Raw genomic sequence first — 25,492 nt, 5'->3', positions numbered from 1 at the left:
AGGTCCCTCATTTCTTTCAGGTCTTTATGCAGAGGTCACTTTGGAGGCCTTTCTTGGCTACTGTATCTAAAATTTCACTCCCCTCCTGTAATAGGGGAGGCGCAGGCACGACCTATAGCAGTCCCGCTCAGCCATTGGTCAGCATAACAGTGGGCCTCTCCCCTCCCCCTCCTCTGTATAAAAGGAGACCGAATTCGGACTGAGGGAGGATGGTTTTTTGAGACTCTAGTCTGCCATCTTCTTGGTCTGCTAGCTTTCCAATTAAAGTCGTTATTCCTTGCCAGAACAATTCGTCTCCCGATTTACTGGCCTGTCCTACAGTGAGCAGAGTGAGCTTGGGCTCTGTAACACTCCTACTATTTAATTAATTTATTTAGTTATTTAGTTTTTGGGTTTTCTGGCTGCGCCGCATGGCGTGTGGAATCTTAGTTCCCTGACCAGGGATCAAACCTGCGCCCCCTGCAGTGGAAGTGCGGAGTCTTAACCACTGGGCCACCAGGGAAGTCCCGATACTCCTACTATTTTATATACCCTTTCCCTATTTACTTTTTGCTCATTGACAATTATCAGTTTCCCTTTCTGTTTGCTGATGTATCCCCAATGCCAAGAACAGTGCCTGGTTCATGGTAAGCACTCAGAATGCACTTGTGGGTAAATGGATATATTACTTCTATTTAGAGTTCAAGAACTCCCAACAAGCACATCCAGAATCTGTGACTCACTCAGATCTCTGCTCCAGCACAATCGCCTTCCTGACTCCTTCCTACTTTTCAAATCTATTTCCCTGGTGAGGTGGGTAGGCTCTAAGATGGCCTGCAATGACTTCTACCTCCTGAAAGTCTGGAAAGAGAAATCCCCCTTGTGTAATTTCTCCCCCTTGAATGTGGCTGGGAACTGTGACTTGCATCTAACCAACAGAATACAGCAAACGTGACAGGATGTCACTTGCATGATAATATTACATAAGAGTGTAACTTCTGTATTGGTAGCAGACTCCTTATTTGAAGCAAGCTGCTGTGTTGTGAGCTGGACTTTGGAGATGCCCATGTGACAAGGTACTGAGGGTAGCCTCTGGCCCACAGCCAGAATGAAATGGAGGCCCTCAGTCCAACAATTCACAAGGAATTGAATTCTGCTAACAACCATGTGATCTTGGAAGCAGCTCCTTCTCTTGTTGAGGATCAGATGAAACCACTGTTCTTGACAACACCATGACTATAGCCTTGTGAGACTTGAACCAGAGGACCCAGCTAAGCTGTGTCTGGACTGACAGAAACTGTGAGATAACAAATGTGGGTTGGCTTAAGCTACTAAATTTGTGATAATTTGTTAGGTAGCACTAGGTAACTAACACACTTAGGTTACCAAAGCTAGAGACCAGTGTTAACAAATGTCATAATTTTTTTCTCATTACTATCTGTTCTGTGAGGAGGATGCTTTGTTTCAGGGCTAATGATTAGGTGTGTGATCCATACCACAGCTCCACCCTTGTCTGACCATCAGAATTACTGAGGATGCTTGAACCCTCTGCCAGAACTAATCAAACAGAATCTCTGGGGCCAATATGTTTTTTTAAAAAAATTCTCTGCAAAGTATCTTGCCCAAGATATTTATTAACTACAAAGGCAGAAATGGCAGATTTAGAGTGGGGAAATCTGACATTGAGCACCTTGACCAAATGATCAAGGTTGACATCACCAATAAGATTTATCACCATCATGTACCCTCTGATATGATGCACTGAAGATGCATCACTTTTGTAATATTAATGCATAACCCAGTTAATCAAACCCAAATTGAGAGATATTCTACAAAATAACTGGCCAGTATTGTTCAAAAGTCTCTAAGTCATGAAACACAAGAAGACTGGGGAACTATCATAGTCTGGAGGAGACTAAAGAGAAATAACAGGTAAATGCAATGTGGGATCTGGACTGGATCTTGGGCTAGACGAAGACATCAGTAGGAAGGGCTATAGTTTAATTACTAGTATTATATCAATGTTAATTTCCTGGTTTTGATAATTATATTATGGTTATATTAGATGTTAACATTAGGGGAAGCTGTGTGAAGAATATTTGGGAACTGTTTTGCAACTTTTTTATAAGTCAAAAATTATTTCAAAATAAAATCAAAAAAATCTCTACTTGAGGGGTTCTCAAAGTATTGCCTTTTGCTCTTTAGATCTACATATTTTCTTTTACTCTGGTGATATCTCAAGGACTGAGCTAGGGGAGAGGCAATAGACCAGGCCAGAGTGCCATCTTGTCAGAAAATAAAAACATTTGCAAGGCCTCATGTATTTCAAAACACTCTTCCCCCCTTTATTTTGTTTTTCAAATTACAAAAGTAACATATGTTTGTAACAAGTAAAACAATACAAAGATATATAAATTAAACAACTACTTACATTTCCATTCCCCACCAGGGTAACCAATGTTAATACCTTGTTTTATATCTATCCCTCCACACTTTTCTCTTTGTTCATATAAACACATACATGCATAAATACACATATACGTGTTTTAATTTAAAAAAATAGATTCATATACATTATTCTGAAATTTTCTGTTTTCACTTAACAATATACCACAAATATCTCCACAAATTAGTAGAGTTCTAGCTTCCCCCTCAAATTTCTTAATCACATATTTGACATATCATACTTGGTTCAGTTATTTACATAATTTTTCTTTGGGGCTTTCATTTTCCTTCTCTGACTACCCCATTATCCACTTGCATCACCCACCTTCCCCGAACCCAATGTATACTCTTCTATACTTTTCTCCATGCATATAAAATCTTACACAAACATATATGATACATGTTTATCACTCATAAGCACCTAGAAGCATTTTGTAACTGATTTACAAAAACAGAGTCATTTTACACACTTCTCCCTTGCTTTTTTCTCTCAAGAAAACATTGTGGAATTCCATTCAAGTCCACTAGCATAGCTTTAACTTTTTCACCTTAATGGCTATATAAACATCCTATGGAATGGATATACTATAGTTCCTTCCCTCTTCAAGTTTCCCTGCTGGTGGGCATTTATTTTGATTCTAGTGTTTTTTGCCACTGGGAACAATTCACAATAAATGTACATGTCCCTTATGTATTGGGGTTTTACTTCTAAGAGAAGATTCCCCAAAGTGGCATAAGTATTTTAAGTTATAATAGATGTCAGATTGCTTTTCAAAAGAGCTGTAACAATTCATGTTTCTACCAGCAGTGTCTTAAGAACACCCTTTGTCCTGAGAGCAAAAAGCATTCCTGCTCTTTTTCGTCAGCTTGATTGCATACTGTCATTATAACTTAAATCTGCATTCTCCAACAACTATTGAGGCTAACCTTTTTTTAAAAAAAATAAATTTATTTATTTATTTATTTATTTTTGGCTGCGTTGGGTCTTCGTTTCTGTGCGAGGGCTTTCTCCAGTTGTGGAGAGCGGGGGCCACTCTTCATCGCGGTGCGCGGGCCTCTCACTGTCGCGGCCTCTCCCGTTGCGGAGCACAGGCTCCAGATGCGCAGGCTCAGTAGTTGTGGCTCACGGGCCTAGCCGCTCCGCAGCATGTGGGATCTTCCCGGACCGGGGCACGAACCCGTGTCCCCTGCATTGGCAGGCGGATTCCTAACCACTGCGCCACCAGGGAAGCCCTAACCATTTTTTTGATAAGCCCATCAGCCACTTGGATTTGCTCTTCTCTCAACTGTCCATTCTTTGCCATGTTTTGCTATTGGGTTATTTTCTTTCCTGTCAATACGAAGACCACTCTTTCTCTGATTGGCTCTGCAAATATTTTCCCCCAAATCATTGTTTATTGACTGTTGATGGCATCTTTTGCCGTGCAAAAGATTGCACTTTTTAAAAAAAATATATTTATTTATTTATTTATTGGCTGCATCGGATCTTCATTGCTGTGCGGGGGCTTTCTCTAGTTGCGGCGAGCGGTGGCTACTCTCCGTTGCGGTGCGTGGGCTTCTCATTGCGGTGGCTTCTCCTCGTTGTGGAGCACAAGCTCTAGGCACGTGGGCTCAATAGTTGCGGCTCGCGGGCTCTAGAGCGCAGGCTCAGCAGTCGTGGCACACGGGCCTAGCTGCTCTGCAGCATGTGGGATCTTCCCAGACCAGTGCTCAAACCCGTGTCCCCTGCACTGGCAGGCGGACTCCCAACCACTGCACCACCAGGGAAGTCCGATTGCACTTTTTATGTAGTCAAATATTTATTTTTTAACAGCTTTTGAGTGTCCTGGGTTGGTAAAGTTAATCTCCCCCAATTCCTAGATTGTACATGTAGTCTCCTTTCATTTTATTTCAAGAATTTTACTGTTATTTTAAAATTTTAAATCTTAAGTCTGCCTGCAGTTTTTTTTTTCGTATGGTTTGTGCTGTTGGTTCAACTTTACTTTCTTCCTGATTAAAAAGCCAGTTGTGCTAGAAAAGGTGGAGAAAATGTGCTGGTTTAATATGTTAAAGCTTTTTTAAAAAATAGCTGGCCATATTATTATTATTATTATTATTGTTGTTTTTTGTATTGTTAGACACCAAAAGACAATGGTGATATTTAGAGTGAAAAAGTTTGGTGAATGGCATTCTACATATGTGCTTGACATTCATAATTTATTAAATTCACATTTATAATTCTAAAATATAAGTAGTGCTTATTATGTGGCTCACTGTGGGACATACCATAATATACCTCTAATTTTCTTCACATATATTTTGTATTCTGTTATCATTTAAACTTTCATAAGCCAGAATGAACAGGTTTATGTTTTATAAAATATTTTCTATAATCTTTAGTATAAAACTTTCTGTCACAATTGGAGCATGACTTGCCTTATGATAAAACACTTGGTCATTAGATCAATGAGATTTCTCCTAAGGATGAATTCCTCCACATATAATGAAACAGGATATCTTGTTCAAGGCTTTCCTACAATTTTTAGGTTTTCATTCCTGTAAGCATTCTTCCTAGCATGAACTTTCTGATGTCTGCTGAGGTTTGGCTTCTGGTAGAAAGCTTTGCCACATTCATCGCATCCATAGGGTTTTTCTCCGGTATGAGTTCTCCAATGTTTATTGAGGCATGACTTTTGACTGAAGGATTTTCCACATTCTCTGCAACGATAGGGTCTTTCTCCTGTGTGTATTTTTCGATGTACATTGAGGTATGACTTCTCACCAAATGACTTCCCACATTCATTGCACACAAAGGGTCTCTCTCCTGTATGTGTCCTCTGATGTTCTCTGCGGTGTGACTTCTGGGTGAAGGCTTTCCCACAAAAAAAACACTCAAAGGGTCTTATCCCAGTGTGTATTCTCTGGTGTTTAATGAGGGTTGACTTATGTGAAAAGGCTTTTCCACAGTCAGTGCATCCATATGGCTTCTCCCCAGTGTGACTTCTTTGATGCCTAATGAATTCAGACTTGTAGCAGAAGGCTTTCCCACACTCAGTACAGACATGGGGTTTCTCTGTAGGTGGAACCCTCTTCCGTTTGTACACAAGAGAATTGGTTACTGCTGGTTTATACGTAAGTGCTGGGTTATGGCTGAAAGCTTTCTCACAGTGACTGCATTCCCAGAATTTTTCTCCATTAGGTCTTCTATCATGATTTGTATGTTGTAATAATTTCCCACATCCATAGCACTCATCTTGCTTTTTTGAATAGTTTCTCTTAAAACCATTCAAGTCTAAATTATGGTTCACACTCTTTCCACAAGAGTCCCAGTTATTAGGGTTTTGAATTGAAGGAAAAAGATCAGTGCTCAGATGTGATATTTTCCCAAACTTATTACATTCATGGCTTCTTTCCTTGGGCAACGTTTTCTTGCTGATGAATGTACCTTGCCTCAAAAGCATGTCTTGCTGTCTCTTCTTCTGGATGTTACCTTGCCAAATGTTTTCTGGAGAAGGTACAGCAAATCTTTCCTTATGAATCTGTTATTATGACCTGGAATAAAACTATTTGAGAAATGCCCTAAAAATTTAAAGGGTGCACAGTATATGAATAGAGAGCATGAATCGTAACTAAAGGCACCAATACAGGGAAAAGTATTATACGAGTATAGAAGATTCAGAAACCGGCACAAATGTAATGGAACATGTCATAGATGATAGAGAGAAATAATTTTGAAGATGAGAAGATATTATATAGCAGTGGTTGGCAAACATGTTCTTAAAGGACCAGCAACTAGTTTAGGCTTTGTGGGCCATATGGTCTCGGTCACAATTACTTAACTCTCCCATTGTATGGTGAGAACACAGCCAGTATGTAAATGTAAGGAGGGTGCAGCTGTGTTCCAATAAAACTTTATGCACAAAATTAGGTGGCTGACCTACAGGCCAAAGTTTGCCGATCCCTGTTACAGAGGAAAGGGGTTTAAATGTCATAAAGCACCTTGTTACCCAATGCATGGTTCTCAATGGTCAGCATCAGCCTCATCTGGGAACTGATATGTAGGCAGATATGCAGAATCTTGGGCCCCACCCCCAAACCTACAGAATCAGAATCTGTATTTTAACAAGTTGCCCAGATGCTTCGTTATCATATTAAGAGTTTGACAAGCACTGTTATAGCAGTCAGAGAGCTTATGTTGAGCTAGTTAGTAATAATATAAATGGCAAGGGCTCTAAGATGAACTAGATAAAAGAAGGAATCAACGAAGCTAACTAGAATTTAAAGCAGGAGCTCTTAACTTGGTATATAGAAATCTGTTCTAACTACAATTGAGCATTTCCTTTGATTATGAATGTGAACAAAAAAACACAGTAGTATTAGCTCCTGTAACTGTCCTAGTTTGTGAATAAGGTATTTTCATGTCACACTATAGTTGTCACAGATTTCTCAAAATATGTTTACAATCATCTCTACTTTGAGATCATGACAATTCATTTGACCTGATGGGAGATCTCATAATTTAATGTATAAATAAGGAAGTATATCTACTACTATCACTAATATCATTAACATCATTAATATTTTGATACTGCATTTTCTAACTTTATTTCAGTAATTACTGTATTTTAGTAATTTGTTTCTCATGTAATCTTATGGGTTTTATTTTTTTTTAATATGTAAAAAAGGGGTCTATTAGCCTTCACCAGAATGGTTAAGAGTTCCATGGCACAAAAATGATTAAGAACCCCTAACTTAAAGACATTCAGGCATGAGGTAATTTGGGTCCAACTTTAGGAGATGTCAGTGGAAAATGAAAAGTAGACAGGAAGATTTAAAGTCATTTCTCAAAGGAAAACCAACAAAACTAGCACATATGCATAGAACAATTAGGGTGACAGAGACAGAAGATTCAAAATGAGCTCATGGTAGCAAAACTCTGGAATGAGAAGTAAGGTGAGGTATATATATGCGTGCACTTGTGTGCGTGTTGGGTGGAGGGGAGGTAGCAAGTAGAAAAGAGGATGACTTCAGTTCTTGCTCGACAAAAAACAGGGATAAGTGGACATAACTGTGGAGATGATCCAGACTGGTAAAATGGGGGGTAGGGGAGCCTAGGTGGTACAAGGCGGACAAAAGGTGGCAAAATGGCAAAGAGGACGGTTGTGAGCATCATATGGTCTCAGAACGGACGACTTCTTTAGGGAGTTACATCATCGAGAACAGAATCAAGTTTGGAAAACAGAAAATGCAGTAGTCCCTTGGAAGGAAAAGGCTGGGCTGCAGGCAGGGAAATAGAGGATACAGAGAACTTAGAAAGGAGGGCTGACTAGATACTTTTTTTTGGCAGTTATTATATAAAATTCTTGAAAGAGGGAAAAGAAAAGCAGTTGATAGCCAGGTTACAATGGTTTCAGGAAGGTTGACGAGCAGTTTCATGAAGCAAAATACACCTCAGAGGGCACCAGAGTGTGATGGTTAAGAATACTGGTTCTAGGGACTTCCCTGGCAGTCCAGTGGTTAAGACTCTGCACTTCCACTGCAGGGGGAGCGGGTTCGATCCCTGGTCAGGGAACTAAGATCCCACATACCGTGCGGCATGGTCAAAAAATTACAAAAAAAGAATGCTGGTTCTACAGCCTGACCACCTGGGTTCAAATCCCCATTTGGTCCCTTACTTTGTTATATGTTCTTAGACAAGTTTCTTAACCTTTCTGTGATTGTTTGCTCATTTGTAAATGGGGGAATAAAGGCTGGTAATAAACACCTCACAGGTATTGTAAGGGTTGAATGAGTTGATATATGTAAAGGACTGAGAACAGACCTGGCACAAAGTGAGCACACACTGAGTGTTGGCCAGAAATGCTAATGCTATTGCTGCTACTACTACAACCAGTGAAAGCTGGATGGTTGTAATCTCAAAGACATTATTTTGGGGAGAAGCATGAAATGACTAGAATGTTTTTGGGGTTTATATAATATTTAATTCAATTATGGGATTATAACACCAAGTACAAATGGCATAAAGAGATCCAGAAACAGATGGCACTGACTCTTCTTGCTAAACTCATGACTCTATTGGAGAAGCAGAAGTCCAGAGGCATTCTAAAGAGTATGTTACCAACACTCAGGATACCAGGGATTATTGTTGAGATATTTTATAGAGCTGATGGGAGAGGGGCAGTTATTCTGAAAATTAAATAGAAGTGGTTAAGACAGGCCAAACTCAGGCATCTCCTTCACTACCCAACTGTCCCTGTTCACTTCCTGGAATTCACTGCTTCCTCCTCTGTGACTTAGGAAATTAAGGGACTCAGGGATAACATAAGGGATTAAAGAAAGGATAGGAAGTGAGACTCTGAGTATGGCAGGCAGGTCTGGGGCATTTTACCCAAAAACTGTTAGAATAGAGAATAGGAAGGAATCAGCAAGAACAAGAGAATCACAGAAGCTTATTTGTAAGAATGCCTGAATGTGAAAGAGAAAGTGTACTGATAACCTCAAGAGAGAGACCAAGGATTCTGGAGAAAAGGAGATGGAGCAAGCACACAGGGAGGTGGGATGCATGGAGGCTGAAGGGTCACCAAGAAGGCTGAAGCTCTCAGAGAAATGTGTCCAGCGGCTTTCAAAGCTCTAAGGCTTTTAAAAGCTGGACACTGAACAAAATCCCAAAGGTGCCAGCCTCCCTTAGTACGTCTTTTGCTGGATTTATCATACTTACCCCAACAGTGGCAGCCTGAGCATGACGCCTCACAAATCCATGGTGCTTCTTCCTGCTCCAGCCTGAGGATCACATATGGTTTGGTGCCTTCATAACCTGTTCCAGGGAAATGATCCAGGCCCTTGGACTGAGCTCCTTGGTCTTCTCAGGCAGCATTAAAGGCTACACAACAGACACTGTACTTGGGAGGAGACTGTACACACACTTTGTCCAGAACTCAAAAGGAACTAGTAATCCAGGACCACTGAAACTCAAGCCAAGCTCACTGAAGCACACAGTATAAAGGTTAGGAATACATACTGTGCAGCCATACTGCTGGGGTTCAAATCCCGCTCTGGCTCTGCTATGTACTGCATGGGTGACACTGGGCAAGTTACTTCACCTTCTCTGCCTCAGTTCCCAAATGTGTAAAATAGTGGTACTAACAGTACCTACCTCATAAGGCTCTTATGAGGATTACATGAGTTAATATTTTAAAAGTGGCTAAAACAGTATCTGGCACATAGAAAGTATTTGGTACTTCAGAGGTTCTAGGTACTTCAGTTACTTTTAGCAACTGAAAAAGGAAAGGTGGTCATTCAAGCATAATCTAGATTGTGTGGCAGAGCTGTTCTTACCCACTGAGACGAGGTTGCTGTAGGTCTCCAGCATCACATCCCGGTATAGGGCCCTCTGAGCAGGATTCAGCCTGTGCCACTCCTCTTGAGTGAAGCCCACTACCACATCCTTGAATGACACAGGTCTCTGCTGAAGATGAAATGACATTGAGTCATGTGGGGAAAGTGTAGGCAGAGGTGGATGGTTCTGATTTTTTATAATGTTCATAGGTCAGAGCTTATTATGATCATTTATCTAGGATGCTTTTTATATTCCTGGCTTTGGACTATATATGATGGGATTGGAAGCCACTGTCATTTATATTTGGGTCAACACATATTGACTGAAGACTGTGTCTGACTCAGTCCTGGTTGCTGGGGACACAGTCATGGGTGGCACCTGACCTCAAGGAGCTCACAGCCTGGCAGGGAGAGCAATATGTAAGGCCCTCAGGGTGAAAGGGTAAGAGCTGTGATAGCAGGACATCTGGGCTATGGCATGCAGAGAAGTGAATGGTCCACTAAAATTATCAGGGTCTAGTTAGGCCTCAGAGCTAAGGGATATGTGCAGCTGAATCTTCTCTGCAGAGATGGAAATACTGCCTTCCTTGCAGAGGGAGCAGCATGAACAAAGGCACGGGGGCCAAACAGTGATTTTAAGGATGGCAAGTCACTCAGTTACAGGAGAGAGTACAGAGGCCTGTGAGTGATGAAATGATGGACTTTAAGACAATGAGAAATCTATCAAGGGAGTGGGGTGTGTAGAAAGCACATTCTAGAAGGCATGTGGTGAGTTTCTTGCATTCTGTGTCAAGCTGTACAATGGTAACTCTAAGCAGACTGTGAAAAGTTAAGGATGTACATTGTTTCCTAGAGTAATCACTAAACTCAGTGCAAAGAGGTGTATTGAAGTAAATAAAATTCTAAAAAATATTCAGTTAATCCGCACAAAAACACACACACAAGAGAAAAGAAATAAAGCAAAAGCAGATGGGACAAATAGAAAACTAAATGTTAAAAAGATACAGATCCAATCCTACCAATAATTATATTAAACTATATTAAATTATAAGGTTATTTAATACATGATTAAACACTCCAAAAAGGCAGAGATTGTTAGACTGGAGAAAAAAAGTAATACTGCCTACAAGAGATAAAGAACTCGCAGATAGTTTGAAAGTGAATGGATGGAAAGAGAAATGTGGTGGGTGACATGGAGGGAGAAGAAAGGAAAGACTCTGTACTAACCTAGGTGGAAGATGATGCTCACAAGTAGGATGGAAACAGTGAGACAGAGAAGGACCAATGTAAAGAAGAGCAGAACTTGTACCTTAACTGGTCGTGGGGTGCGAAGAAGGTGTAAGGGTAACACCCTTACCTTTGTGGTATCTCAAAGGCAGCTGGGTGACACTGGTCACCAATCTCAATTGCAGCTGAGAAAAACTGCAAAAGCAAAGAGGACGTGGTGTGTTGGGGGACACAAAGGGGGAGACACTCGGCAGGCAGCAGGATGGACATGAGTCATGTCAGGAGCAAGAACAGGAACGGAGCTAAAGCTGTGTGAACCATCAGCACAGAAGTGGTAGCTAAAGTTGTCACACAGTGTGGTCTCTCTCAGCAAGGAGACAGGATGAGCAGAGTACTCAGGCCAGAGCCCCAAGGGACACTAGAACACAAGAGGCCAATGGCAGAAGAGTCCAGCTGGAGACCCAGAGGAGGAAGTTTGGAAAGGAGGCTCCACAGCCTGGCAAGCCTCAGATTACACTGTCCGGGCAGTCAGTCCTCTGGTTTAGGGCAGAGAACAAATTCTCCAAAGAGCCCAGTGCCCCGGAACCAGATAGCTGCTGAAACACCCACAGGTACTAACCTAAGAAGGCATCTGTGATATTGTGATATATTAAGAAATATAGGGCTTCCCTGGTGATGCAGTAGTTAAGAATCTGCCTGCCAATGCAGGGGACACAGGTTTGAGCCCTGGTCCGGGAAGATTCCACATGCCGCGGAGCAACTAAGCCCGTGCGCCACAACTACTGCACCTATGCTCTAGAGCCCATGAGCCACAACTACTGAGCCTACGTGCCGCATCTACTGAAGCCCCCGCACTCTAGAGCCCGTGCTCCACAAGAGAAGCCACCGCAATGAGAAGTCCACGCACCGCAACGAAGAGTAGTCCGCGCACTGCAACGAAGAGTAGCCCTCACTTGCCGCAACTAGAGAAAGGCCCGTGCGCAGCAATGAAGACCCAACTCAGCCAAAAAAAAAAAAAAAAGAAATATATATATATTAGATCTTCTTGCCTGATTCCTGGCACAGAGCTTCTTAAACCTTTGTAACTTCCAGAGCGACAGAAATAATAATAGGAGTGTCTTTTATTAGTAGTAACAAGCCCGTGTCAATCATCTCAGAGTTTATACTAATGATGTAACTCTTTGAGGATGGGGGCTGGTTGCCAGAGGAACCAACCAGGTATTAGATGGTTGGAACCTATAGCCATACACCCCCCAATCTCTGGGGAGGGGAGAGGGATTTGAGATTGAGCTAATCACCAAAGGCCAATAATTTAATCAATTATGCCTAAATAATGGAATCTCCATAAAAACCCGGGAGAGCTTCCAGGTTCGTGAACTCAGCCAGGGGGTGTGCACCCCAAACTCCATGGGGACAGAAGCTCCTGTGTTCAGGACCCCTCTGTACCTTGCCCTACATACCTCTTTATCTGGTTGTTCATTTGTATCCTCTATAATATCCTTTATAATAAACCTGTAATAGTAAGTAAAGTGCTTCCCTGAGTTCTGTGAGTTATAGCAAATTATCAAAACTGAGGAGGGGGTCATGGGAACCCCCAACTTATAGCTGGCTACTCAGAAGTTCAGGTAACCACCTGGGATATCCAATAGGCATCTGAAGTGGGGGGCAGTCTTGTAAGACTGACCCCCTAACTTGTAGGGTCTGCATAGAATTGGAGAATTGTTTGGTGTGGGGAAAAAACTTCTACTCCTGTGAGTAGAGGAAACAGTTTTTTCTTTAGTACCTAAGATATTATCTTCAAGTGACTGTATAGTAGAGAATTTAACCTTGCCCAAGGAGAGGTCTGACCTTTGCCCTCAGTTCCTAGAAGTTAATCTCTAAACCCCTGTAACATCCTCCTAGGTAAGAGTGTCTCTGTTTACCTGGGGGCCTTGGGCCACACCAGATAGTCTAACAGCATGATTTCTGGGGGAAGCTTTGGCTCACAGACATCAATCAGCTCAACCTCCAGAGGGGCTGGAAACTGAAGTCAGCAGTCAGTCATGTCTACTTGACCAACCCCCAAAGAAAACTCTGGACACCAAGGCTTAGGTGAGCTTCCCTGGTTGGTAATACTCTGTAGTGTCACACATGGTTGCTGAGAGAATTTCGCACTGTCCACACTCACTGGGAGAGGACACATGGAAGTCCTGTGTGTGGAACTCTCCTGGACTCTGCCCCAAGTGTCTCTTTTCTCGGCTGATTTTAATCTGTATACGTCTGCTGTAATGAACCCTAACTGTGAATATAACATTCTGTGAGTCTTCCTAGCGAATTATCAAACCCGAGGGTGGTCTTGGGAACCTCCAAACTTACAGTTGCTGTCAGAAGTGAGGGTGGTTTTGTGGACTGCTGTCCACTGCTCTACAGTCACTGACAGACGTGAGAGGCAATGGAGCAGATAAGTTAAAAGCATGAACTTTGGGGCAGGACTGCTCGAGTTCAAATACAGGCTCAGCCACTAAATGAGCGACCCTGGGAAAGCTCTTTAACCTCTCTGTGCCTCAGTTTTCTCATCTGTTAAATGGAGATAATAATAGTGTGTGTCTCTTAGTTATTATATTATGAGGTTTAAATGAGTTAACATGTGTAAAGCCTTTATAAACTGTGCCTGGCATATGACAGCACAATATAAAAGTACCTATTTTAAGTAGAAAAAGATTGTAAATCAGTATTTAAAAATCTGTTAAGAAAGGGAAAACAATTCTAAAGGACAGAAAAAAAGGTGGGGGGGGTGCACCCAGGACCTGTGCCTGGGTGTCAGTGGGGTGGAGAGCCCTAGTGCACCGCACAGTGCCAGTGGCACTGGCCCACTACCTCTGGGAGTGGCCAGAGGGAAGAAGCATTGATAGGGCCCCACAGAGGTGAAAGGGCTGAGAGCAGCCACTCTCCACTCTCAGGAGGTTGTAGGTCTCCTTGAAGAATGCTGGGTCCTATGGTGGTGAGACAGGAAGGGGGCAGGGCACAACCTTTAAAAGAATGACAGCCATTGAGGACACGACATAAACTGGTTAGAACCAACTAGGTCCAAGATGGTGGACAACTGACTTCCACTAGACCTTGAGCCTCAGTATACCTCAGTATACGCTTATTGTAATACATCAGCAAGCTAAATGACACACCCATAGGTGCCATAACAGTTCCAAGGTGGACCATACAAGGCCAAAAAGTGGGTGGTGGCCCAATTCCTGGTAATCTCTGCCCCTTCCCTAAAATAGTTGGAATAATCCTCCCACTTACTAGCCTATGAGATTACCCACCCCTATAAAAACTGACAACCCCTATACATACCCTGGCCCTTCTCGCCTGCTGAGATGGCCCGCACTCTGTCTGTGGAGTGTGTATCTCCCTGAATAAACCTTCTTTCACTTTACTGTGGCTTGCTCTTGAATTCTTTCCTGCACGAAGCCAAGAACCCACACTTGGCGGCCGTCCCAGGGACTCACCTGAGACCTGGGATGTGACCACCCTCTCGCACCCCACTCTTTTTCCTGCAACAGTAGCACTTGAGTAGTGGCCCAGGCAGATGCATCTGAAGGCAGGACCAAAACCAGGGTGGAGGCCATGGAAGCTGGCATGTGAGACCCTAAGACCCACACAAAGGAGGTACTAACTAGACTCCCTCTCTGATGCCAGAACAACATACTGTGGTAGTGGGTGAGCAGCAGTCAGGCTTCATCACAGAGCACAGGACCTGGCTCAGTGACAGGTTCTGGGCAGTATTTCCCAAAAAGAGCTAACTGGAATGGGATGGGGTGGAGTGGGACAGGACAGGATGAAACAGAATAGGAGGGAATAGAACAGAGCAAAGCAGAAAAGACGTAATCCTGCACCTAAAAGGCCATGTCATTTCCACCGAACACAGGGATGAAGAAGAGAGAGATGGAAGAAACACTGAGGCTGTAAAATCAGCAATACTTGGTGACTGAGTGTGAGAGGTGGAAGGCGGGGAGAAGTCAAGGGTAAATCTCAGGGTCTTGGCTTGCCTCGTGGGATGGTACCATCTCCTGAGATGAGAAACAGGGAAGAGGAGACAGAAATCAAGAGTTCAACTTTGTACACATTAAATCTGAAGTGCTCTGGGGCAGCCAGGTGCAGATGTTGGGCAAAGGGGTCTGAAGCTCTCAGAGGAGGCCTCAACTTAGGTATGGATGTGGGAGTCACTTGCAGACACACCAGCGTCAACCTAAGAGTGGATGAAACCACCCCCAGAGGCCCCAGAGAAGGTTCAAACCCACAGGAACATCAATGTCTAAGACACTTCTTAAAAAAGTGCCCTGAAAAGCTAGTTTTCTCTTGGAAATAACAATATGCTTCTCCCTTATGGCCAATGCAAGTCATGGGCTGTGTTTGCCTTTTTGCTGGGCTACCAGGAAGTCCACAGTTGACTCTCACTGGACTCTCTCCTTGTACATCTGTATTCCAACAAAGAATGTTCCTTGCATCATTGCTTAAAATATCAAATTTGGAAATTACCGAAATGTCCATAATATGGGGGATGGGTTAAGTATTCCATGCATATGATTGAGCATTATGTATGTTATTTAAAAAAAAAAAAAAGCATGGTTCTTAGTACTAATATGGTACAATCTCTAGGATATTTTAATTAGGAAAAAAGGGTAGAGTAGTATGTATAATAAGTATCTGGCCATTGTGTCTATGTGTATAGAGAGGCTGTGGTATTCCACCCAAATCTCCCTGCAGTACCAAGGTACTTCTCCCAGCTGCTAGGAGATGGCTGGCTGTTGCCGGCGTGAAACCTTTAGAGAATTTCCCTTGGCCAAAGGGAGCGACCCCACCCAAGGTTATGTCCCCTCCCTGGGGCAGCCTACAACCAATGACTGGTTGATTTCAGAATACAAAGGCCTCCTTGCCTCCATTCAGGACAACACTGAGGACCATCCCAGCTCCAGAGCATCTTATAAGATCAGCTGATGCCTCTGTTCAACAACTCCCTCTGCCCACCTTGCTTCCTTCACTGACTTACAGGTGTTCCAAGAGCCTCCCTAGTAAACCTTCTGTGTGCAAATTTCCATCCCCAAGTTTGTTTTCCTGAGAACCCAGCCTATGACAAAGCGTATGTGGTTGAAATGCATATATATTTTTTTAGAATAGTTTCCCCAAGAAGGGAAACTAGGCTCATTTTGTTTGTTTTTTGGCCGCGCCGTGCGGCATGTGGGATCTTAGTTCCCCGACCAGGGATCGAACCCGCACCCCCTGCATTGGAAGCACAGAGTCTTAACCACTGGGCCGCCAAGGAAGTCCCAAAAGTAGGCTCGTTAATGTCACACTTACCTGGTACTCGATCATTTTCTGTTGTTCTTGGAAAAAGATCTGCGGCCTGTGAAGATAGAGATGGGGGGAGGGGTGGGGAGGAGGATGGGGAAAGAGAACAGAGCTGTGAGGGACCGGGCTTGTTTTAGAACTTGCAAATTCCCTGTAAATCTTGGACAAAAACCCATGCTTTAGATCACTGGGGTAGAAGAAAAAAGTGTTGCCATTCAATTCAGAATGTGGATGCACAGAAGAGACTTATCAGGAAACAAAAGTTGCTACCAAGTAAGAACTGAAAGTTATTAAAAAACAAAATCCTTAAAACTTAAATAACTGTCCCCAAGTATATTCTGGAAAAGGGGCTTCTATATCTGTAATAAAAATATTATCAAAAGAACTCAAAGCAAAGTAAAATAACTGTGTAACATTAATAAAACTAATGGTTACTTAAAGTATGGTACAAATAATTACTGAAAGGCTAAACCTTGTTATTCACCCAGCAGTTTATTAAGTATTGTCATTAAAAAATAATTTTTTTTCGGCCACATTGCACAGCTTGCCGGACCTTAGTTCTCTGACCAGGGATTGAACCTGGGCCACTGCAGTGAAAGCGCTGAGTCCTAACCACTGGACCCCAGGGAATTCCCTAAAAAATAATTTTTAACAGATGAGAGCAAACATCTACCATATTACGAAATATGGAACTAAATTTGTACCAAACATTGATTAAGAATGTTTTAAGTTTTTCACTTACAGTAGTGAGAAACCTTACAAATAGGTCTGAATATACTTTGCCAATAATTTACAGCCTGGGATTGAAAATCCACATCCAGAAGCAACAAGAGCTCTCACACATGACTGAGGGGACTGTAATTTGGTTCAACCATTTTAGAAAACCATTTGGTCATATCTACTAAAGCTGAACATAGTTCCATTCCTGGATATATACTAGAGAAATACTAGAGAAATACATGCATATTGTTCAACTAAGACTTGTAATAATGTAAGAATGTTCATAGCAGCTTTGATCATAGTGAGTCAAAACTAGAAACTGCCCAGGAGAACTAGATAAATTGTGATGCATCCATACAATGAAATACTATTCAATAATAAAAAGGAATGAACTGCTGACATCCATGCAACAACATGGATAAATCTCATAGACATTATGCCAAATGAAAGAAGTCAAACTTAGGAGAGAATATACTGTATAATTCCATTTCTAGAAAGTTCCAGAATGGGTAAAACGAATAATATGGAGACAGAGTCAGAATGGGGGAAGGGAATGAATCACTGAGATGGGGCAGAAAGGAGCCTTCTAAGGTAGGTCAGCAAACTTTTCAATTAAAGGACCAGACAGTAAATATTTTAGGCTTTGGGGGTCATATGGAGTTTTCCACAACTACTCAATTCTGCTGTTGTAGCATGAAAGCAGCCGTAGACAATAATATGTAAACGAATGAGTGTGGCTGTATTCCAATAAAACTAATTACAAACGCAGATGGCAGGCCATATTTGGCTAGTGGGCTAGAGTTTGCCAACCCCAGCTCTAAGGTGATGGAAATGTTGATCTAAGTGGTGGTTACATGAGTGTGTATATGTATTTTAAAAATTCATCAAGTTGTATATTTATGATTTGTACATTTTGCTCTATGTATTTTATACCTCAGTAAAAGAGAAAAGGAAAAGAAAGGCAAAAAGCAAAAGGCAAGGCTCAGACAAAATAAGTCTTAACATCCACCAGAACTGATTCACGCCTTTGAGGGCAGGAAAACCATCCCACCACTGTGGGGCTACAAGAGTTTGTCTCCTGATTGGCATTCTTGAGTTGTGGCCCTGATGGCTGACAACTCCAACCTTGTCAACCCCACAGCTGACTCCCCCCAGATCCAGGCTTTGCCCACTGAGAAACAGTCTAGGAGGACAACCTTTAAAACAGAGCAACTAATATCTCTCCTTTGCAAAAAGAAGAGACTATAATTCTCCTACAAGACAGAGAAGAGCTTTTCCTGAGTATAGTGACATTCACACCATTTGACTATCCTGATTTCTCTCCTGTAAAAACAGGTCTAGCAAATTACTGTCCTGAGGTTTGTTTACATAATCATGAATAATCCCTCCAACACTAATCAGTGACTGCCCTATTCTTTCAGTTGGTCAATTCTGAGATCAAAGAAAATTAACCAGAGGAGACTGAGAAGAAATGGCCACGGCTGGAAGAACAGACTTTATTTAATTTTATACTTTTATGTGTCAAGTAAGCCTGAGAATTTAAAAATGACTTATTCCAAATGTCACATAAGTATAACAGGACTTCAGTGTCCCTAAATATTAAGCTTGCCCGCATGGTGAGCTTAGCACTGAAGGTGAAATCCCTATAATATTATCATCCTCGAACTGAGATAATACTTGTCCTAATTGGACAAGTGGAGGTAAACTTTCTTGGTAAAATAGCCTAGGCATGCCAAATGTTAACAATACAGAGGGTTCATTGGGTCAAACTACCTCAGGATGAAGACTGAGGCCTCAAGGTCACCCAAGGTCCAGACCTACTAAATTATTCAAAAGCTAGGAAGAATTTTATACAACATCTTAATAATGGTGGTAAAAATTGTTGTTTGCTTTACTTATATATTCCAATAGTGTAGATGAAGAACTGTTCAAGTTGTTACTAAGAAAAAATAAAGATTCTCTGAGAGGAGGAAATTCTAGAAGCCCTTCTGAACCTCTGAAAGAATGTGAATAAAATTATGAGTTTCTCCTTTTAAGGAAAGTGAACAGCTTCCAATTAGTTTAGTGATTGGCAGAAGACACTAGTTTTAAGGGAAAAAATTGTTTCCAAATGAATACATTTTCCTTGCTTTGTTTTACATAAGTTCTTTCTCATGAACCTACTGACATATCATCTTTTGAAAAAGAGAATAATTCTGAAGTGCAGGAAATATTCTCTATCATGATCTGGGTGGTGGGTACGTGAGGGTACATATATGGAAAAATTCCTAACACTACAGTGTTAAGTGAGTTAATGTTTTACTTTTCTCTTAGTAGACAATAAATATCCATTAAATGCACTGAAATACTGTACAGGTCATAAAGCATAAGTCATAAAGCATGGTTAGTGTGAAAGTGGCATTTAACTATCGAATCAGCAGCGGAAGAGACTGAGCAATGAGCTTACTGTGTCTTAAAAAAATGTTTTTTCTTTACTGAGGTATAATTTACACATAATAAATGAACCCATTCTAACTGTACAGTTCGATAAGTTTTGACAAATTATTCACCCATGTAATCACTACACAATCAGGATATGGAACATTTCCATCACCCAGAAAGCTCCCTTATGTCTTTTGTTAAGGAACATCCTGTTCACAAGATATAACAAATTTGCCTCAATGGTATTAAGATGAACTACTTAGATTCCTGTCTCTTCTACAGAAGAAATAAAAAGTGATTTTCTTGAATGTTAAATACAGATACTTCTTTGCTTAAATAATATATTAATCAAGTTATACCTGTAAGTCAAAAAAGCAGTTAAAAAACAAGGTATGATCTACTTGTTTCAATTTCATTTATATGAAGTTCAGAAACAGGCAGCCCTGACCTAAGTGATGGCTTTGGGCAGGCACTGCTTGGGAGAAGTGGGGAAGCCTTTGAGGAGCTGGAAATATTCTCTATCATGATCTGGGCTGTGGGTACATGAGGGTGCATATATGGAAAAATTCATAAAGCTACACGCTATTTTCTATGTAAGTTACATCTCAAGTTTTAAAAAACAAAAAAACCCACAATCCCATTATTTAAGAAATATATATGTAGAAAAACTTTTGTTATGAAATACAATAAAATATTATTAGTGGCTCGATTTGGGTGGCAGATGTTTCTTACTCTAATGTGTAACTGTAACACATATGCATTTCATTGTTTACATATTTCATTCATTTTCCCACTGCCTTTTTTCATTATGAGGGAAGTCACAGGAGGGTTCGAAAAGGGGACAGGGTTCTCTGAGAGAACTGAACTGTCCATTAGGAATTGAGCTGGCAGGAAAGGCCTGGGGCAGTTAATCCAGCTTTGGGCCACTACACTCCCTCCCTCACCTTCCTGGACTCTAAGAGAGTACACTCCCTCCCTCACCTTCCTGGACTTGGCTACTCAGCCTCAGCCTGGTCTCCGTGGCTATGCAGCTAAGAGTCCAGACAGGGCCAGAAAAAATAAGGGAGTGGGTTGGCCACATGCCACACTACAAGATGGCAGAATGCACTGGGCTGGACCAATGTCACCTTCCCCTGAGAGAACATGCCTATCACATGAGAGAACATGGCCTTCCCTGCCTCCCTCTTCACTTCTGTCTGTCTCTCTGAATCTTAGGGCCAACCATTCTCCCACCATGTAGCCATGGAGGGTCCCTGGAAGGAGAGACAATAGTTTGAGTCTTGCTAAACTTCTGGCTCAGGGATGATGCTATTTCCTGTTATGTAGGAATCTTTGCTCTGGCAAGAGGTCTGGACCCTAGGTGACTCCTTCAGAAGGGGATTTTTGTCCCAAATTCCCCTCTCCTGGACCAGAGGGTCTTTTACCTGGTCTCCTAGGCTCTCACAGCTCTATTTCTCAACTCATCCTCTGGGACTTCCCTGGGGTTCCAGTGGTTAAGACTCCACACTTCCAATGCAAGGGGCAAGGGTTCGATCCCTGGTCGGGGAACTAAGTTCCTGCATGTCTTGTGGCGTGGCAAATAATAAATAAATAAATAAATATTAAAAAAAAAAACAGTAACTCACCCTCAGCTGCAGTTGCTGACAGGGCCTTCTGTAGACGTGTCCAAGGTCCTGTGGGCCCCAAGGAGAGCCCTGCTGTCCAGCGAGGTGGTGGGACCCAAAGGTGTACAGGGCACTCAGGAAACCTGAAGATAAGCAGACCCCATGGTGAGGGTCATCAAATGGTCCCTCCCCAAATACTCTCTGAGGCCTAAGAGGAAGAAGCCTGCAGAAGACTGGGCAGTAGACATATCTGAATGATGGCTGTGCTCCGGGTTTGGGGCAGGGGGAACTTCTGGAAAGACCTTGAGCCTGAGAGTTACTCAGACAGAAGTCTGAAGCCAGTGATTCCTTTAACTGACTGAAGGGATTTAGTCCAGACAATTCACTTCACTGGGCCTCATTTTCCTCATCTGTGAAAACAGGAATGATAAATGATAATTTAAAAAAGCCCATCCTTAGGGGCTTTCCAAAAGTTACCTCCTTTAACAAAACCCATGGGAGTTCCCTGGTGCCCTAGTGGTTAGGATTCCGGGCTTTCACAGCTGAGGGCCCGGATTCAATCCCTGGTCAGGGAACTGAGAAAAAAAAAACAAAACAAAACCCAGAAGTGATTGAAAGGGGCTGAGTTCCAAATAACAAAAGACACCTTTATCCCTCTTATCACTTAGGAAATCCCAAGGGTTTTAGGAGTTCTGTACCAGAAATGACACTGAAGAGACCAAATACATATTTCTTATTATAAATCACAATGTCACACAGACTAAAATAAAAAGGATAGGAAACAGTAATTGGGTGCATATGGTGAAACTATGGAGATTTTTTCAATTTCCTTCAGCAACAAGGTAAATTTTTCTGTTTTCATTAAAAAGCAGATTATTTGGGGGTGGGTGGGTGGGGAGAAAATCTGGATAATTCCACCAGATAGTGTGGTGGAAGATGAAGCCAATCATTATATTTCTTGGTAAAGAGCCAATCTTGGTAAGTGGTACCACCATGCAGTCAGTCCCCAACAGCAGCATGGCAGTCACCTGAAGGGATGCCATCTCCTCCTTCCCTACACGACTGTGACTTGCACATCCTTATCACCAGACCCTAACATTTGAACTCAAAAGCCATATGTTACTATATAGATACCAACACCTGGATGCTCTCAGGCACAAATTTAAAACCAGATAGATCATGGATCTCTCCTCGCCACTCACAAAAGTGAACTCAGTATCTCTTCCCTCAACTTACTCTTCCTCTTGGGTCACAGTCTTTATCTCCCAAAGCTGTATAACATGTTTGAAAACTTTGCCTGGCAGGGTGCCTCTCATTACTTATTTTTCAGAAATATCCCGGCTATTCTCGAATGTTTCATTTTTGGTACGAAATGTAGAATTATTCTGTAATAGTTAAAAAAAAAACAACCAACATTTCTTAGAGTTTGCTTGACACTACATTGAATTTGTCCATATAAGAAAATGATGACAATTTTGAAAAATGAGCCTTCCAATCCAAGATCAAGACTTCTCCATTTATTCAAAACTTCCCTTACATCTCAAAACAGTTTTATACTTTGCAGCATAAAGGTACTCTAACTCTCTTTATATTTATCACTAGGTAGTTAATTGTGTTTTTGGTTGCTATTCTAAATGGCATATTTTCACCCACTGAATTACTGACTGAAATGGAAAAGTCATCAATCTATTTTCCTATATTCATTTTAAACCAGACACTTTACTGAGCTTTCTTAATGTCTGTAATGGTTTTAGAGTTAATCCTCTTCAGCTTGGGGGGGGGGGGCGGTGTATATAATTATATCATCCACGAAAACTTAGTTTTCTCTTCTCTTCTTCCAGTATTTTATACCTCTTATCTCATTCCCTGATGAACTGCACCCACTAGTGAAACCAAGTCCCCCTAAAACTAAGTTCCCCTGCTGAGTTTACGATTAACCTCTCTATCCAAAATTTTATTCCCTTCTTGTCCCGCCCCTGTTCCCCTCAAGATTGAGGAGTATCAAAGAAAAGTTGGGGTTGAAACTGAGCAGGACCCTGCGGGGCCCTCCCTGGTACAAAAGGCCCTCTGCGTTACCTGTTTCTATTTGTAGAAAAAGGCTTTAGTCTCCAAGGCCTTCCCTGAGTTCCAAAGACAGACTCAAGCAGGAACTAATTAGAGAAGTGATAGAATGCAGAAACAAAGGAAAAGCAGTTAAGCAATCCTAGTTACTCCCCAAGGGATATACATACCAATTGGATGCATACTTCTGAGTTGTTCAGCAGAAACTAAGACCCCCCTCACCCAGGTGCAGGATGGTGACTAAGTGCTGACCACAAGCCCCTAGACCCCAGACTGGCTGGAACAGAAGGTTGATGCTTAAGATTCCCGAAACATCACCCTCTTACCTCACCACCAACCAATCAGAAGAAAGCCCATGAACTGCAGCCCTAACCCCAAATGCTGCATTTAAAAAACATTTCCTAAAAGCCATCAGGGAGTTTGGGTCTGTTGAGCACGAGCTGCTTGTTCTCCTTGCTTGGTGCCTGCAGTAAATGCTGTACTTTCCTTCACCACAACCCAGTGTCAGTAGATTGACTTTGGTGTGCAGTGGGCGAGCAGACCCAAGTTTGGTTTGGTAACACTAGCACTCTAGAAAAAGAAGAAAACACAATTGGGAGAGGCTGCAAACTTGAATGGGAATGCTTAGTGTTCTGCCAAGAAATCTGATACTGACTTTCAATTTGAGATAAAGAAGATCTTAATCATGTTAAGAAAGTATTCAACTGGGGAATTCCCTGGCAGTCCAGTGGTTAGGACTCTGCACTTCCACTGCAGAGGGCATGGGTTTGATCCCTGGTCAGAGAACCAAAAAAAAAGAAAGTATTCAAATAGTCTTACTATTTTTTAGAAAATCCAGAAGAGATGTTGAACTTTATTAAAAGCTTTTTTATTTTTTATCATCTATGAGATGACTGTAGGGTATTTCTTCTCTGACTTACTAACATGGTGAAATTCATTAATAAGTTCTTTAAATAACATTGAACTTTCCTTGAAGATTGGTTCAAGATGGCAGAGTAGAAGGACGTGCGCTCACTCCCTCTTGCGAGAGCACCAGAATCACAACTAACTGCTGAACAGTCGTCAACAGGAAGACACTGGAACTCACGAAAAAAGATACCCCACATCCAAAGACAAAGGAGAAGCAGCAATGAGACGGTAGGAGGGGCGTAATCACAATAAAATCAAATCCCATAACTGCTGGGTAGGTGACTCACAAACTGGAGAACACTTATACCACAGAAGTCTACCCACCGGAGTGAAGGTTCTGAGCCCCACGTCAGGCTTCCCAACCTGGGGGTACGGCAATGGGAGGAGGAATTCCTAGAGAATTAGACTTTGAAGGCTAGCGGGATTTGACTGCAGGACTTTGACAGGACTGGGAGAAACAGAGACTCCATTCGTGGAGGGCACACACAAAGTAGTATGCGCATCAGGACCCAGGGGAAGGAGCAGTGACCCCATAGGAGACTGAACCAGACCTACCTGCTAGTGTTGGAGGGTCTCCTGCAGAGGCAGGGGGTGGCTGTGGCTCACTGTGGGGACAAGGACACTGGCAGCAGAAGTTCTGGGAAGTACTCCTTGGTGTGAGCCCTCCCAGAGTATGTCATTAGCCCCACCAAAAAGCCAGGTAGGCTCCAGTGCTGGGTGGCCTCAGGCCAAACAACCAACAGGGAGGGAACCCAGCCCCACCCATCAGCAGACAAGCGGATTAAAGTTTTACTGAGCTCTGCCCACCAGAGCAACATGCAGCTCTACCCACCAACAGTCCCTCCCATCAGGAAACTTGCACAAGCCTCTTAGATAGCCTCATCCACCAGAGGGCAGACAGCAGAAGCAAGAAGAACTACAATTCTGCAGCCTGTGGAAGGAAAACCACATTCACAGAAAGATAGACAGAATGAAAAGGCAGAGGACTATGTACCAGATGAAGGAACAAGATAAAACCCCCCAAAAAACGTAAATGAAGTGGAGATAGGCAACCTTCCAGAAAAAGAGTTCAGAATAATGATAGTGAAGATGATCCAGGACCTTGGAAAAAGAATGGAGGCAAAGATGGAGAAGATGCAAGAAGTGTTTAACAAAGACCTAGAAGACTTAAAGAACAAACAAACAGAGATGAACAATACAATAACTGAAATGAAAAGTACACTAGAAGGAATAGCAGAATAACTGAGGCAGAAGAACGGATAAGTGACCTGGAAGACAGAATGGTGGAATTCACTGCAGTGGAACAGAATAAAGAAAAAAGAATGAAAAGAAATGAAGACAGCCTAAGAGACCTCTGGGACAACATTAAATGCAACAACATTCCATTATAGGAGTCCCAGAAGGAGAAGAGAAAGAGAAAGGACCTGAGAAAATATTTGCAGAGACTATAGTCGAAAACTTCCCTAACGTGGGAAAGGAAATAGCCA

General features: G+C 42.1%; 1 protein-coding gene across 5 annotated transcripts in view; it reads right to left on the bottom strand.

Annotated features, from left to right (window-relative positions):
* Positions 1-25,492, bottom strand: part of ZNF793 (zinc finger protein 793) — a 42,066-nt gene that overhangs the window by 4,351 nt on the left and 12,223 nt on the right. Inside the window, exons 3-7 of one of the 5 annotated variants that reach the window (XM_036832957.1) lie at positions 21,057-21,178; positions 16,300-16,345; positions 9,739-9,868; positions 9,122-9,217; positions 4,135-5,908 (exon numbers count right to left, since the gene is read on the bottom strand). In XM_036832957.1, coding sequence (XP_036688852.1) covers positions 4,926-5,908; positions 9,122-9,217; positions 9,739-9,868; positions 16,300-16,314 — 1,224 coding nt within the window. In that variant the 5' untranslated portion in view covers positions 16,315-16,345; positions 21,057-21,178 and the 3' untranslated portion in view covers positions 4,135-4,925. Of the gene's footprint in view, positions 1-4,134; positions 5,909-9,121; positions 9,218-9,738; positions 9,869-16,299; positions 16,346-21,056; positions 21,179-25,492 lie in introns of those variants that run through there. The other 4 variants (XM_036832958.1, XM_036832961.1, XM_036832959.1 and 1 more) reach the window with 4 other exon arrangements.

This window comes from Balaenoptera musculus, chromosome 19 (assembly GCF_009873245.2).
Source record: "Balaenoptera musculus isolate JJ_BM4_2016_0621 chromosome 19, mBalMus1.pri.v3, whole genome shotgun sequence".
In the NCBI taxonomy this organism is placed as follows: Eukaryota; Metazoa; Chordata; class Mammalia; order Artiodactyla; family Balaenopteridae; genus Balaenoptera; species Balaenoptera musculus.
This window is presented reverse-complemented; position numbering and strand designations above follow the sequence as displayed.